Source organism: Vanessa atalanta, chromosome 30, assembly GCF_905147765.1.
Source record: "Vanessa atalanta chromosome 30, ilVanAtal1.2, whole genome shotgun sequence".
In the NCBI taxonomy this organism is placed as follows: Eukaryota; Metazoa; Arthropoda; class Insecta; order Lepidoptera; family Nymphalidae; genus Vanessa; species Vanessa atalanta.
The window spans coordinates 2,545,917-2,560,868 of NC_061900.1; the positions used below are offsets into that span (position 1 = coordinate 2,545,917).

Here is a 14,952-nt window from a genome sequence, read left to right on the forward strand (position 1 = left end):
ATTGTAAATAAATATTATAAATTGATGAAATAACAATGTTTTGGACAAAGTGTATTTACGGTGCTAGCTAATAAAGATTATCACATATAATTATGTTTTTATTTAACCTCACCAATTAATTATCCCGACCATTCTCGAAATATCCGTAATAATTCTCATACAAAAAAAAAATGATTTTGCCAAAAGTAACTGTAAAAAATTTGATTTTTGACAATAATCTTGTTAGATCCAGACTAATGCGGTTAGATCCGACTGTTCGTTAAGATTATTTCGGTGTCAGTCTTGGCAAAATCTAAATTTTTAAAATGGAAAAGAATATAACTTAGCCATATGTTAGCATTTCGTTTAGAGTGTAGCCTCAGTTAATCTTTGTAATATCTGATTATTTTAGAATGCAAAAAATCTAACTTACCGTGATGCTACAGCATTTCCTTAGATAATCGTGCCTTAGACGTTTTTAGAAAAATCTATTTTTTTTTAGAATGAATAATATCGAACTTAACGAAATGCTTACATTTCGTTGGGAGTATTTCTCAGTTAATCTTGGCAAAATCAATTTTGTTAGATTAGACCCAGACGAATTCGGATAGATCCAGATGAATTCAAATAGATCCAGTCTAATATGGATAGATTCAGACGAATGCGGGTAGAGTCTGACGAATGCGGATAGATCCAGACTCTTGCGGATAGTTCCAACTCTTGCGGATAGTTCCAACTCTTGCGGATAGTTCCAGACTGTTGCGTATAGATCCAGACTCTTGCGAATAGATCCAGACTGTTGCGGATATATCCAGACTGTTGCGTATAGATCCAGACTGTTGCGGATAGATCCAGACTCTTGCGGATAGTTCCAGACTGTTGCGTTTAGATCCCGACTGTTGCGTATAGATCCAGACTGTTGCGGATAGATCCAGACTGTTGCGTATAGATCCAGACTGTTGCGTATAGATCCAGACTGTTGCGGATAGATCCAGACTCTTGCGGATAGTTCCAGACTGTTGCGTATAGATCTCGACTGTTGCGTATAGATCCAGACTGTTGCGGATAGATCCAGACTGTTGCGGATAGATCCAGACTGTTGCGGATAGATCCAGACTGTTCCGAATAGATCCAGACTGTTGCGGATAGATCCAAACTCTTGCGGATAGATCCAGACTGTTGCGGATAGATCCAGACTGTTACGGATAGATCCAGACTGTTGCGGATAGATCCAGACTGTTGCGTATAGATCCCGACTGTTGCGTATAGATCCAGACTGTTGCAGATAGATCCAGACTGTTGCGGATAGATCCAGACTGTTGCGTATAGATCCAGACTGTTGCGTATAGATCCAGACTGTTGCGGATAGATCCAGACTCTTGCGGATAGTTCCAGACTGTTGCGTATAGATCTCGACTGTTGCGTATAGATCCAGACTGTTGCGGATAGATCCAGACTGTTGCGGATAGATCCAGACTGTTGCGGATAGATCCAGACTGTTCCGAATAGATCCAGACTGTTGCGGATAGATCCAAACTCTTGCGGATAGATCCAGACTGTTACGGATAGATCCAGACTGTTGCGGATAGATCCAGACTGTTGCGGATAGATCCAGACTGTTGCGGTTAGATCCAGACAGTTGCGGATATATCCAAACTGTTGCGTATAGATCTAGACTCTTGCGGATAGTTCAAGACTGTTACGGATAGATCCAAACTGTTGCGGACAGAGCCAGACTAATGCGAAAGGATCATGATGAAAACAGATAGATCCAGTCAAATGCGAATAGAGCAAGATGAATGCGGATAGAAGCAGACAAATGCGAAGAGACTCAGACGAATGCGGGTAAGTTCAGACGAATGCGGATAGCTGAATGAAATATCAGGGTTTTTAATTGAAGACACAATTGTATTTTGTTAATAAACTGTTGTTTTCTTAAAAAAAATATTTTATGTTTTTGCTCCCGGATTTCCTCGCGTTTCAGGGTTGGTTGTCTGAAATGAGGCATAAAGAAGTCTGTTCTCCCTTGTGTTTCGAGCTTACTTCATACGAAATTTCACCAAGTTCGGTTCAATGGTTTGACCGTAAAAGGATAACAAACAGACAGACTTATTTTCGAATATAATTGAACAGCTCAAGTTATTTAAATTTTTATACATATATTGTAACAAAAATCGATCCTATGTTTTAACTTATTAATTAAAAATACATTAGCTTTTAAGTCAATAGGAAAAACACACGCCATTTTTATTTTTCTCCAATTTAATCTTTTTTATAAAACCTCATCAACACTATTCATCCTTTTTCCATAGAGAATAAAATCTTAAGTTACAGTAGTTATAAGTCGAATCTTAATTAACTTTAGATTCCATAAGACAAGCATAATTGGTTTGAATTGTTAAGAGATTAATAATAATTTATATTTTTAAAATCGTATCATATTAAAAATTATTGCTACGAAATCCTTTTATGGGTCTTACAGTAGAATGAACTGACTGAAATCGTCAAGTAAGGAAACAGCGTTAAGCATGACCTCTCTTTCTCTTTGTACCTGTCTCATTCCAGTGTTTTAATAACAATATTTTCATTGTCATTAAGCTATTTTCAAACGATGTTAGTTTAAAATACAGGACGCAAGACATGCTAGCGTTTCATATAGAAATCTGACTCAGATAATCTTGGATAATTTTTTTTTTTTAAATGGTATATATCGAACTAAGCGAGATGCTAGATTGTTTAGAGATCTGATGCATTTAGAGATCGATGCGATGCGATGCGTTTAGAGTTCTGCCTCAGATAATCTTGGATAAATTTATTTTTTTAGAATGGATAATATCGAACTAAGCGATCCCGCTTTGAGCATCAATCCTAGCATTTCGTTTTGAGTCTTGCCTCAGTTAATCTTAGTAATATCTATTTGTTTAGATTAGAGCCAGACGAATGCGGATAGATCCAGACGAATGCCGATTGGTCCAAACAAAAACAGATAGTGCCAGACTATTGCGGATAGAAACAGACGAATTCGGATAGAGTCAGACGATTGCGAGTAAGTCCAGACGAATGCGGATAGAGTTCGACAAAAGCGGATAGATTCAGACAAATGCGGATAGATCTAAACTAATGCGGATAGATCCAGACTAATGCGGACAGATCACGACGAATGCGGATAGATCCGAATGTTCGTTAGGAGTTTTTATGTCATCTTAGCAAAATCAAAATTTTTAATATGGAAAAGACAACAATCTAGCGAGATGTTAGCATTTCGTTTATAGTTTTGCCTCGGTTAATCTTTGTAATATCTAATTTTTTAGAATGGATAAAAATCTAACTTAGCGAGATGAATAGAGAGCATGTCGTAGATAGATTTACTTTAGATAATCTTAGTTAAATCTATTTTGATTAGAATGAATAATATCGTACTGAGCGTGATTATAGCATTTCTGTTAGAATACTGCCTCAGATAATCTTGGCAAAATCTATCTTTGGAATGAAAAATATCGAACTTAACGAGATGCTAACATTTAGTTTAGAGGTTTCCTCGGTTAATTTTGGCTAAATCTAATTTTTTAGAATAGAAAAGTCTTACTTAACGAGATGTTAGCATTTCGTTTAGAGTTTTTTGCTGTTAATCTTGGAAAAAATCTAGTTTTTTTAATTGAAAACTCGATAGTTTTCATTTAAAATAACTAGCAACTAGTTCAATAACTAACCGAGACAATAGCATTTATTTTAGAGTGTTTCTCTAACTGAGAAAAATTAATATGATTAACTATCTTGGCAAAATCTATTTCGTTAAATTAAAGCTAGACGAAGGCGGATAGATTCAGACAAATGTGGGTAGGTCCAGACTATTGCGGATAGAGTCAGACGATTGCGGCTAAGTCCAGACGAATGAGGATACAGTCCGACAAATACGGATAGATTCAGACGATTGTGGATAGAGCCAGACGAATGCGGTTAGATGCAGATGAATGCTAATAGGTCCAAACAAATGCGGATAGATCTAAACTAATGCGGACAGATCACGACGAATGCGGATAGATCCGACTGTTCGTTAAGAATTTTTCGCTGTCGACATGTTAGCATTTCGTTTAGAGTTTTGCCTCAGTTAACCTTTGTAATATCTGATTTTTTAGAATGGATAAAAATCTAACTTAGTGAGATGATAGAGCATTTCGTTGAGAGTTTTACCCTTAGATAATCTTAGTAAAATCTATTTTTTTACAATGAATAATATCGAACTTAACGAGATGCGTTAGCATTTCCTCAGTTAATTTTGGCAAAATCTATTTTTTTAGAATAGAAAAGTCTTACTTAACGAGATCCTAGCATCGTTTAGAGGTTTTTGCTGTTAATCTTGGTAAAATCTAGTTTTTTAAAATGAAAACAAATCCAGACTAATGCGGATATTTTTTTTCAGTTACTTTTGGCAAAATCATTTTTTTTTTGTATGAGAATTATTACGGATATTTCGAGAATGGTCGGGATAATCAATTGGTGAGGTTAAATAAAAACATAATTATATGTGATAATCTTTATTAGCTAGCACCGTAAATACACTTTGTCCAAAACATTGTAATTCAATCAATTTAAAATTATTTACAATTTCGACGATTTTGTCCTGTTCAAACTTCTCGCGACTCTTATTTGGGGCTCTGAATATATATCTGAAAACAGATAATAAATAATTACTTACTATATAAGATATATAATTATACTATATGTCCAACTGTTGGGCTGATTACACTCGTTCAATGGGTTCAAGAGCCGAGATGGCCCAGTGGTTAGAACGAATGGTTTCAAAAACAGGCAAGCACCGCTGAATTTTAATGTCCTTAATTTTTGATTATAATTCATCTCGTGCTCAGTTGTGAAGGAAAACATCGTATGGATGTGAATCCAGTGGGAAATCAACAAGCTCTTACTATTGTTACTACATAAAAGGTTTAAAATCTTTTGACATACTGCTTTGGTAAGGTTTATAAGTGAGATTGACATTTTTCAAAGCACCAATATCGTTTGTCACGTAAAAAAAAAAACGAAAGCTGAAACATAAAATACACTTACCATAAATGAGTTCTCGTGGAAGTTTGTTAGCTAAGTTGAAGTTTCTTCCGAGTCTCGGTGAGAAATAATTGGAACGCGTATAAAGATATTGTACTAACATTGGTAAAACAATAAAGGTTTATATTTTACTACATGGCGTCTTTTTTTATCTGTGGCACTTCGTTCCCTCGTCCTCGGCTTCGTAGGTCTTATAAAAGCGTAAAAACAGTATAAAAATAATAATATGATTATCACTAAGAGAAAATTTCCCGCCAAATTTGCTGTCACTTCGTGGGGAAACGTCAAAAAGTCTGGTTTTCCAGTTTTACAAGTTACGATTTTCTTTGTATATCGTGCCATTTTTTAGATAATTATTAATATTATAATTATTACATCTTGCACGGAAATTTTAAAAAATATTACTTTTAATTTATTTTAAATGATTGTATTTTGATTTAAGATTTTGACATTTAACGTCAGCGAGTTTTTTTTTTTTTAATAAAGTCTACTGTGACAAACTAACCTAATAGTATTTATTGATATCGAATTCGTAACCATTTATTAAAAATATAATTAAAATTTAATAGGAAATATATACAAGTTTAAAAAAAAATCAAACATATTTTCCAATCCAATGTATTCCTTTTAACAACTATAAAAGCGCTGAATTATATAATACTTCTATTACTAATATACTAATACAACATTCAAACAAAAATCCATCCATATCAAAACCAGTTCATCCTTTTAGGAGCTACGATGTCACAGACCGACACACAGATACACATATTTAGATCTTTTTTATCCAGTCCCTTTGCCCAGCGGAATGTATTAAACCGGTCCTAAGGGATGTATATTAATATTTATACGATATATTTTTAAATTGTCTTACGATGATACTTGTAGTAGTTGCCAGTGTCATACTGGGCTTAGACCACCCCTCCTCTCGAAGGGGTTGGGACCTAATAGAAGCATCCATGCAAATGATGGTTTCCTCAGGATGTTTTCTTTCAATAATGAACAGGAGATTACTCGTAAACACAATAAAGCTAAAATGGTATGTGAGGCCCCCACAATGGAGATTCCGAAGAGTTAACAATTTTGATCTTCTATACATACTTATAAAAGAAAATGTCCTGACTGACTGATTCATCATCGCCGAGCGTTAATTATTGAAGTTAGGGCCGTGAAATTGGGTGAGTAGGATTGTTTTATTGAGATAATATCCACTAAGGAAGGAATTTTGAAAATTCTACCCCTAAGGGAGTGAAATAGGGATTGAAAGTTTGTATGTAAGTTGTCATTTTTTAAGTTAGAAATATATACTGTATTTTTGGTTTTTTTTTTTTTTTTAGCATTAGCAGCCCGTAAATGTCCCACTGCTGGGATAAAGGCCTCCTCTCCCTATGAGGAGAAGGTTTGGAGCATATTCCACCACGCTGCTCCAATGCGGGTTTGCAGAATACACATGTGGCAGAATTTCGTTGAAATTAGACACATGCAGGTTTCCTCACGATGTTTTCCTTCACCGCCGAGCACGAGATGAATTATAAACACAAATTAAGCACATGAAATTTCAGTGGTGCCTGCCTGGGTTTGAACCCGAAATCATCGGTTAATATTCAGTAAATATATTCAACTTTCACGCGAGCAAAGCCGCGGGCAACAGCTATATATGATTAGATATCTAGATACTGTCAAATTACTGTTTTTAAAGTTACTGGTTACCGATACAAAGTATAAATAAATAATTGATTCCAATGAAAGACCTCGGGCCTCGACTCGTTTGTGGGCCAATGCCCCCAGACCTTTAAATTCAGTTCTGGATCCCCCTATCTATTAGACAATGCGCTTTCTAGTTCTTCGACCTTGGAACGACCCATCGTAATATGTATCACGATTACTCCGACTTCTATCAAATAAAATTACTTTCTTAGTCAACGCGTCAAATTTTGGGGGTATTTCCGTGTATTCCATTAAGTTCTGCAAAGATAACGGCATCAGACCACGGTTTGTATGTATGTAATGGCTGACTGGATTCTTGGGGTTTATTTTCAGTGGGATACGAATTATAATATCGTTGCACAAAAATAACGGGATCACATAAAAAAATATGTATGTTACGTGCATATTTTGCATCGTTTCCTCTTTTATAACCGTATTTTTTAAAGGCAAATATTGACCAGCTAAAATCGAACGATATGATCTTTAAAAATCTCTTCTCGTTTCACAGTATTCGTCCTTTTACGATCTGAGTTTATAATTTTAATAAATATTTTTAGTATTGTGCGTTTATTATTGAAAAAACGTATCCTCTATGACCTCTTAAAATGAATCTCCTCGTTTAGACAGTCTCGTGGAGTTAGACATCAGTGATCTAGAAAAATATGTAATTTACGTATTAAGAAAAAGGTTCAATTGTTTCTTAATTATATTGTGTGGAAGTTAAATATACGAATGGTGTTTTTAGTTAACATTGGATGGTATTGTATGGTAATACACAGTGGCGTAGCTAGGTGGGCATGGGCCCCGGTGCATAGAAAATCATCCGGCCCTCACCCCCCCTTTCCACTCCATCTTTAACTTCATATTACCCTTCAAAATTATAACTAGGAATAAGAATAGGATACAAGATACAGCGAGTTGAACTTATCATTAGTAGGCTAAATCCATACATCATCTCTATTCAAAGCTTAGGTTAGAGGGCCCCCTGAGCTCCGGGGCCCTGGTGCACTGCACCACCTGGCCCTACGATAGCTACGCCACTTAATACATTATTATTATTTAATAACGTCTAATGTTTTTCCATAATTGGTTTTATTATAATCTTTAACAATAAATTATCGGCACTTAACCTTACTACGAATACTTCAAAGAAAGATACTTCAATAAGTATTTAAAAATTTATAGATGTGTTTATTAGTCAAGCCCCAAGACGTGTGCAGCTTGACACAAACAATTTTATTTCACCAAGTGGTACCACGGCTTGACCGTGAAAGACCAACAGACAGACAGACAGACTTACTTTCGCATTTATGATATCAGTATGGATAATGCATATTTAAATATATGAGGACATTTGTATTAAATATACGATAAAAGATTTTACAATTTACTTTTTTACGCTCACCCGTTTCGTTTCCTATAAAAAATATCATTTATAAGACCGCCTTTGGTTAGAATCTTGTTTAATTTAATGTTTTTGGATCAACTCAATATATATATATGTTTTATTGGTCATATAATCTATTATTACGTATAATAAAATTTGAGTGTCTGTTTGTATTATTAAAATACAAACAGACACTGAGATGTCTGTCATTCTGGAACGGTTGGACCGATTTTGACGGGAATTTCACTGGCTGATAGCTGATGTAATAAGGTGTATCTTAGGCTATAATAAAGTCACGCTGCAATGTTCAAATGCTGTCCAGTACCAGGCGCAGCCCTCGCGTATGCCACCACTCCGCCGTCACGTCGGGTGCCTCCCACCAACGACTTAATATCACAAAAGCTGCCAAACACAGAATTAATAAGTTATAGTAAAATCTGCGAACTGAACAATAACCTTTTTGGTAAATTCAAAGGCACGCGAAGTCGCGGGCATAGCTAGTTTGTAACATTAATAAATGTCATAAAAATGGAATCGTATTGAAAAGATACTAATATTATATTATTCCAATGGAAGTAGGAAAAAAGATAAACATACCTCAGATTAACGTATTTGCTAATAACTCGGCTATATCGTGCACTACTAAGAGTTTACCATTAATATATCTTTACTTATAATACAACACTATTACACTTAACTACTTATATCCACTTTAATTTTACTACCAAAACTCCGATAACATTTTCGTCGACGTTCAAAAGGCCATTTTTTTCGCCAATAGCGTATATCACAGATTAATCGAGCTCTCGACCAATGATATCGCGTCAATTTGCTGTCAAATGTTGTTTATTTGGCATTTTTCCTGTTATGGTTGGAATAGAGTTTAGTAGGTATCACTGATTCCAAAATATGTGCAATCAATAAATCGTTGGCTGCGAAAATTTTGACCACTCCAAAGATCTAGTCAAAAATGTAGTTCGTTAAAAAATTTAAAATTATTGGTATATTCATATTGGACAACATCACATACACTGCTCTGATTCCAATGTAAGTAGCTAAAGCACTTGTGTTATGGAAATCATAAGCAACGACGGTACCACAAACAGCCAGACCCAAGACAACATAGAAAACTAATGATCTTTTTTTTACATCGACTCGGCCGGGAGTCGAACCCGGGACCTCGCAGTGGCGTACCCATGAAAACCGGTGTACACACTACTCGACCACAGAGGTCGTCAAAAAAATCGTATATGTAGGTTGGAAGCTTTGGAAAAATCTTAACAGGTTAGAGTTCGAGACTCTCCTTGGGATGTTTTTAATAAAGAGGATATACCCTATAGTTGCTACACAATGTGTTTACAAAAATATTAAGTATAAAATCAATCAAAATCAAAATATACTTTATTCAAGAAGGCAACAACAAGCACTTTTGAATGTTCATTTAACAAACTATTTAAAGTAAGGCTACCACCGGTTTGGAATGTAGATTCTACCGAGAAGAACCGGCAAGAGAATCTGTAGTTATAACATACCGTTTCCGAATTGGAAAAGTTAATATCCTATCATAAGATACCTCAGTTTTAAACTGACCTATTAATAAATTTAAAGCTCATGTCAAAATAACATTGATAGCTAAGGAATATTACTCAATACAAGATTATATTTATTATAAAACAAGCGTGCGTAAAATTTGTTTATTTTTATTTATAATTATAAATAAAATTGCACTTTATTGACATAGAACTAGCACGGTAGAAAAGAGTTACTAGCCGGTTCTTCCCGGTAGAATCTACTTTTCGAACCGGTGGTACCTTTACATTTGACACAACACTGTATCATAATTCAAAAGTGCTTTTAAGAGCCTACTTGAATAGAAAATATTCAGGGTCTGAATTTATATAACAGTTCTGAGTTCTGTAATTTAATAAACTGAAAACTTTATACTAGACGTATTTTTTTATTGATACGAGCGGGAGGGTTCCCGTAGTATTTCAAATCCTCCCTTTCGCGATCCCTCTCCGGTAAAGGTTCATCGAAATCATATTTCTCGACTAACGTTGGCAGTTTTGCGTTGTAATTTGGCGTTACAGTTTTATATCTTTCTCGTGTTGGTAGCATTGTACCGGATTTAGCTCTTTTCGTAATTTCTTTCGATGTTAAGGTCGTTTCATCGACCATGTCGAATTTCTTTGTTTTCGTTTCAAGCTCGTCGGAATTTGTTTTCTCCTTGTAATCGTAGTTTGGCGTTGTTTTTCTCGTTCTAGATTTAATTTTACCATGACTTTTGAGTCTCTTCGTGCTGGCTCTGGTTTGACGTGACGTAGATTCGGAACTGTCATTGCTGTGACGTTTCTGTTGTCTGTTCTGTTCGATTTTGAATCTTTTATTTGTATTTCCATATTTCTGACGCGCCTTTTCTGAACTCGAGTAAATATCAGTTTCCTTTTCTGGCATTTTGTAATCTTCGTAGCTGTCTTTCTTAGTCATGATGATTTTCTTAAAGGGCAAGTCATCGTTTTTCTCTTCCGCGGGAGTTTCTATAAAACCTTTTTCTTTATAAATATGATTCTTTTTATTTCTTTTGTTCGATGGTGTCGTTTCAAACATTGCATCAGCGTATTCGTATCTAACTTCTTGTGTGTGAGTTTTATTCGAATTAAGTCTTTGAGGTTTATCTGTGATTTCATCGATAAATTCCGTGTCGTCTTCTGGTGGTGACGTTTCTTCAACTCCTTCCGTTACTTTTGATTTCTTCTGTTTATTTTCTTTTTCGTGTTTTAAAGTTTCAGAATTATTTTCCTTATTAGTAACCATTTCATTATTGTCGTCAATGTCGCCTTTGTTCTCATCGTCTTGTTTTATATTTTTCAAATATTTATCTTTAAGTTCCTTCTCAATTCTTTTCTTGACTCTTTCGACTAATTCTTCGAAATCTATTTGAGGATCTGTATCTGTGTCTGAGGTGGCTTTCTGGCGTTTTTTATTTAACTGGTGATTGTTCTTCGGTCTGTTTTCATATGATCTCTCGTAATCGTCTTCGTATTCGTAATAGCTATCTGGGCTTGCCTGATTATTTCTCGTTGAAACTACAGGTCGTTTATCGGCAGCTAATTTTTTAGCGATCGTATGGAAATCTTCGAAATTTGCAGCGAATAGAAGATAACCGCTTAATAGCTTGACGAGTGTCGAGAAATACACACCTGAAATACGAAAATGGTAGTAAAAATATGTCTCCAATGACATCAGGGCTGGTTGATTATCTATCTATTAAATCGGACAATTCCGATTCGTATCAATCAAATTGTTGATAGTATTGCCACCAATCCACTTAGCTATAATTTGTACGGTGGTTGTTTTTTATACCTGTGTATTATTTATTATGTTCAAGTTTTTTATGTCAAGTTTAAGGTATAAAAAATTATGCATAGGAACGAAAATACTTATTAATCAAAAAATCAGCTCACGTTCCTGTTGTGGCTTCTATAAGTTTCCCATCACGTTGTGTGGCAAGCACAAATAAACTACAGGGCTATTCGATCACAACCCCGTTTACGAACACACAGGCTTTGATCGGTGGCAGCACTTTGTGCAAGACCGTCTAAATACCACCCACTCATAACATATTCCCCTGAACAGTTACATACATAGCATTATTGTGTTCTGGTTAGAAAGGTGCCACCAGTGTGCGAGTGTAATCACAGGCACAAGGGACATAACATCATAGGTGAGGTAAGGAATGTTTAATATTTCTTACAGCGCCTTTGTCTATGGGCGGTGGTGACCACTTACCATCAGGTGGCCTATATGGTCGCCGCCAAATGCCATAAAAAAAGAAGTGTAACTACAGTCACAAGAGACATAGCGTCTTAGTTCGCAAGATGATACCGTGTAGGTGATACGGAACAATTAATATTTTTAATTGTATCAATGTCTATGGGCAGTGGTCACTTACCATCAAATGGTCCGTTAGCTAGGCTGTCAACATATATTACATAAAAAGCGTTCTGAACTTTGACTGCTATCAAATAATATCGATACAAATATCACCGTAGAATTGTAAATACCGTTAGATTGTTATCTATCTCGCGAGATTGTAAGCTGCCGTAATATTGTGACCGGTGATTTAAGTCAAAATAAATCGTCGTAAATTTCGATAGTTTATGATATTTCGGTTAGGTTAGGTTGTTGAAAAAGAGTAACTACTGAGTTTCTTGTCGGCCTTTCTTCACAATCTCGCGAGATAGATTACAATCTAACGATATTTACAATTATACATTGACATAAACGTATTAAATAGTTTATTTTTTTTATAGGTTATTTTTTAAATTTTATCTAACTTTTCGTTAATCTCGAAGTGAATTTATTGCAATACTTACATACACGGATAAAATGCTTTAAATAAAACATTTTTGGTTTTCTATTACGATTGTTATCGGTCGTTTAATTTTACATTTTATATTTATTTTAACTGCCAGTTAAAATATGGTTGGGTATGAAAACGTAAATAAAAGGGAAATAAAAATGGATTTAAAAAATATATATCGTAATTCGAGCACGTTGGTCCGAAGCTGTTGGATCACATATCGCAAATTTACATCAGTTTTTTTTTTACCATTGGTTGGTGGGTGAGCATACGGGCCACCGGATGGTACGTGGTCACCACCGCCCATAGACAAAGACGCTCCACTAATCTCAGGAACTAAGCTGGTATGACCCTTGTGCCTGTGATTACACTGGCTCACTCACCCTTCTAACCGTAACACAACACCGTCGTTACTTATAATTTTCCATAACACAAGTGCTTTAGGTACCTACATTGGGATCAGAGTAATGTATGTGATATTGTCCAATATTTATATAAAAAAAACGATACAGAGTACTGCGGTAGAATATCTGATGAGTGGGTGGTACCTACCCAGACGGGCTTGCACAAAGCCCTACCACCAAGTAAACCACCGTTATGTGCGGGTTGCAGATTGTTTTCTGCATCCATTGTGAGATGAATTATCAATAGATATTAAGAACAAGGAAATTCAGGCGAATGCAAACTTTGCTTGAAATTATTTTTTCCACTAAACAATATCTGATTGGTTCTTATTTTGGTTATTTCAATTCTTTGGAACTTTGTAGAAACTGATGAGATATGGGACTTCGTAGAGTGCCATTTATAATTTATCTTAGTATGAGAAATATCGAAATTGCTAGCATTTCGTTTAGAGTTTTGTCTCAGATAATTTGGGCAATTTCTAATTTTTACGAATGGAAAAAGTCGAACTTAGCGAGATGCGAGAATTTGGTTTACAGTTTTTCTCGCTATCTAAAAAGACTATCCGCATTTGTCTGAATCTCTCCGCATTCGTCTGGCTCTATTCGCATTCGTATGAACCTATCCGCATTCATCTGGCTCTATCCGCACTCGTTCGGCTTTATCCGCATCCGTCTGGCTCTATTCGCATTCGTCTGAACCTATCCGCATTCATCTGGCTCTATCCGCATTCGTTTGGCTTTATCCGCATTAGTCTGGATCTATTTGCATTCGTCTGGAATAGCCCGAAATCGTCTGACTCATTCCGCATTCGTTTGGCTCTATCCGCATTCGTCTCGCTCTACCCGCATTGGTCTGGATCTATTTGATTTCGTCTGGCTTTATCCGCAATATTCCGGACCTACCCGCATTCATCTGAATCTATCGACATTAGTATGGAGCTATCAGCATTCGTCTGGCTCTAATCTAAAAAAATAGATAAAGCCAAGATTAACAGATAAAAACTCAAACGAAATGCTTGCATCAATCTTACAGTTGAGATTAGTCGGCATTCGTCAGGGTCTTTTTATCTGGCTATACATGCATTCGGCGGGATCTTTCAGCATATGTCTGAATCTTAAAAGTTATTTATCCTAAAAAAAAACAATTATGATGTCGTCTTTAGTGATTGCGGTCACGGCGGCTGATCTCAAGGTAGACCAGCCAACACGTGGACATAGTGGACAAGTGCGTGCGCAAAAACATGTCATAACATTTCAAATAACATCGTTTGAAAATAGCTCAATGACAATGACAACATTGTTATTAAAGCACTGGAAAGAGACAGGTACAAAGAGAAACGTTTAACGCTGTTCCTTCCATCCTTACCTGACGATTTAAGCCAGTTCATTCTACTGTAAGATTCATAAAAGGATATCGTACAAATAATTTTTATTATGATACGAGTTTAAAAATGTAAATTATTATTAATCTCATAACAATTCAAACCAATTATGCTTGTCTTATGGAATCTAAAGTTAATTATGTTTCGACTTATGACTCAACTTAAGATTTTATTATCCGTGGAAAAGGGATGAATAGTGTTGATGAGGTTTTTTAAAAAAGATTAAATTGGAGAAAAATAAAAATAGGCGTATCGATCGATTTTTCTTACAATGTATGTACATACAAAGATTTAAATAACTTGAGATGTTCAATTATATTCGAAAATAAGTCTGTCTGTTTGTTATCCTTTTACGGTCAAACCATTGAACCGAACTTGATTAAATTTCGTATGAAGTAAGCTTGTAACACAAGGGAGAACAGACTTCTTTATGACTTAACCAACCCTGAAGCCGCGAGGAAATCCGGGGGCATAAAACATAAAACATTTTTCTCAAAGAAAACTACAGTTTATTAACAAAATACAAGATGTGTCTTCAATGAAATACCCTGATATTTCATTCATCTATCCGCATTCGTCTGAACTTACCCGCATTCGTGTAGTTCTATCCGCATTTATCTGCTTCTATCCGTTTTCATCATGATCTGTTCACATTCGTCTGGCTCT

The 14,952-nt window shown here is 35.5% G+C and overlaps 1 protein-coding gene across 1 annotated transcript; it reads right to left on the minus strand.

The window, feature by feature from the left end:
* Window positions 1–10,075: 10,075 nt before the first annotated feature.
* Window positions 10,076–14,120, minus strand: LOC125075398 (uncharacterized protein PF3D7_1225600-like). Its single transcript, XM_047687139.1, has 3 exons — window positions 14,081–14,120; window positions 10,769–11,337; window positions 10,076–10,633 (listed from the first exon to the last, which is right to left on the minus strand). Exons 1-3 carry the CDS (start codon window positions 14,118–14,120, stop codon window positions 10,076–10,078), a joined length of 1,167 nt encoding a protein of 388 aa, XP_047543095.1.
* Window positions 14,121–14,952: the final 832 nt, after the last annotated feature.

Coding starts and splice junctions, on each gene's coding strand:
- LOC125075398 (XM_047687139.1), bottom strand. CDS start 14,120: ATGTCCACGTGTTGGCTGGTCTACCTTGAGATCAGCCGCC. Junction 11,338..14,080: donor CTACCTTGAGATCAGCCGCC/GTGACCGCAATC, acceptor TTCGTATTTCAG/GTGTGTATTTCTCGACACTC. Junction 10,634..10,768: donor ATAAAACTCACACACAAGAA/GTTAGATACGAA, acceptor TTGCCCTTTAAG/AAAATCATCATGACTAAGAA.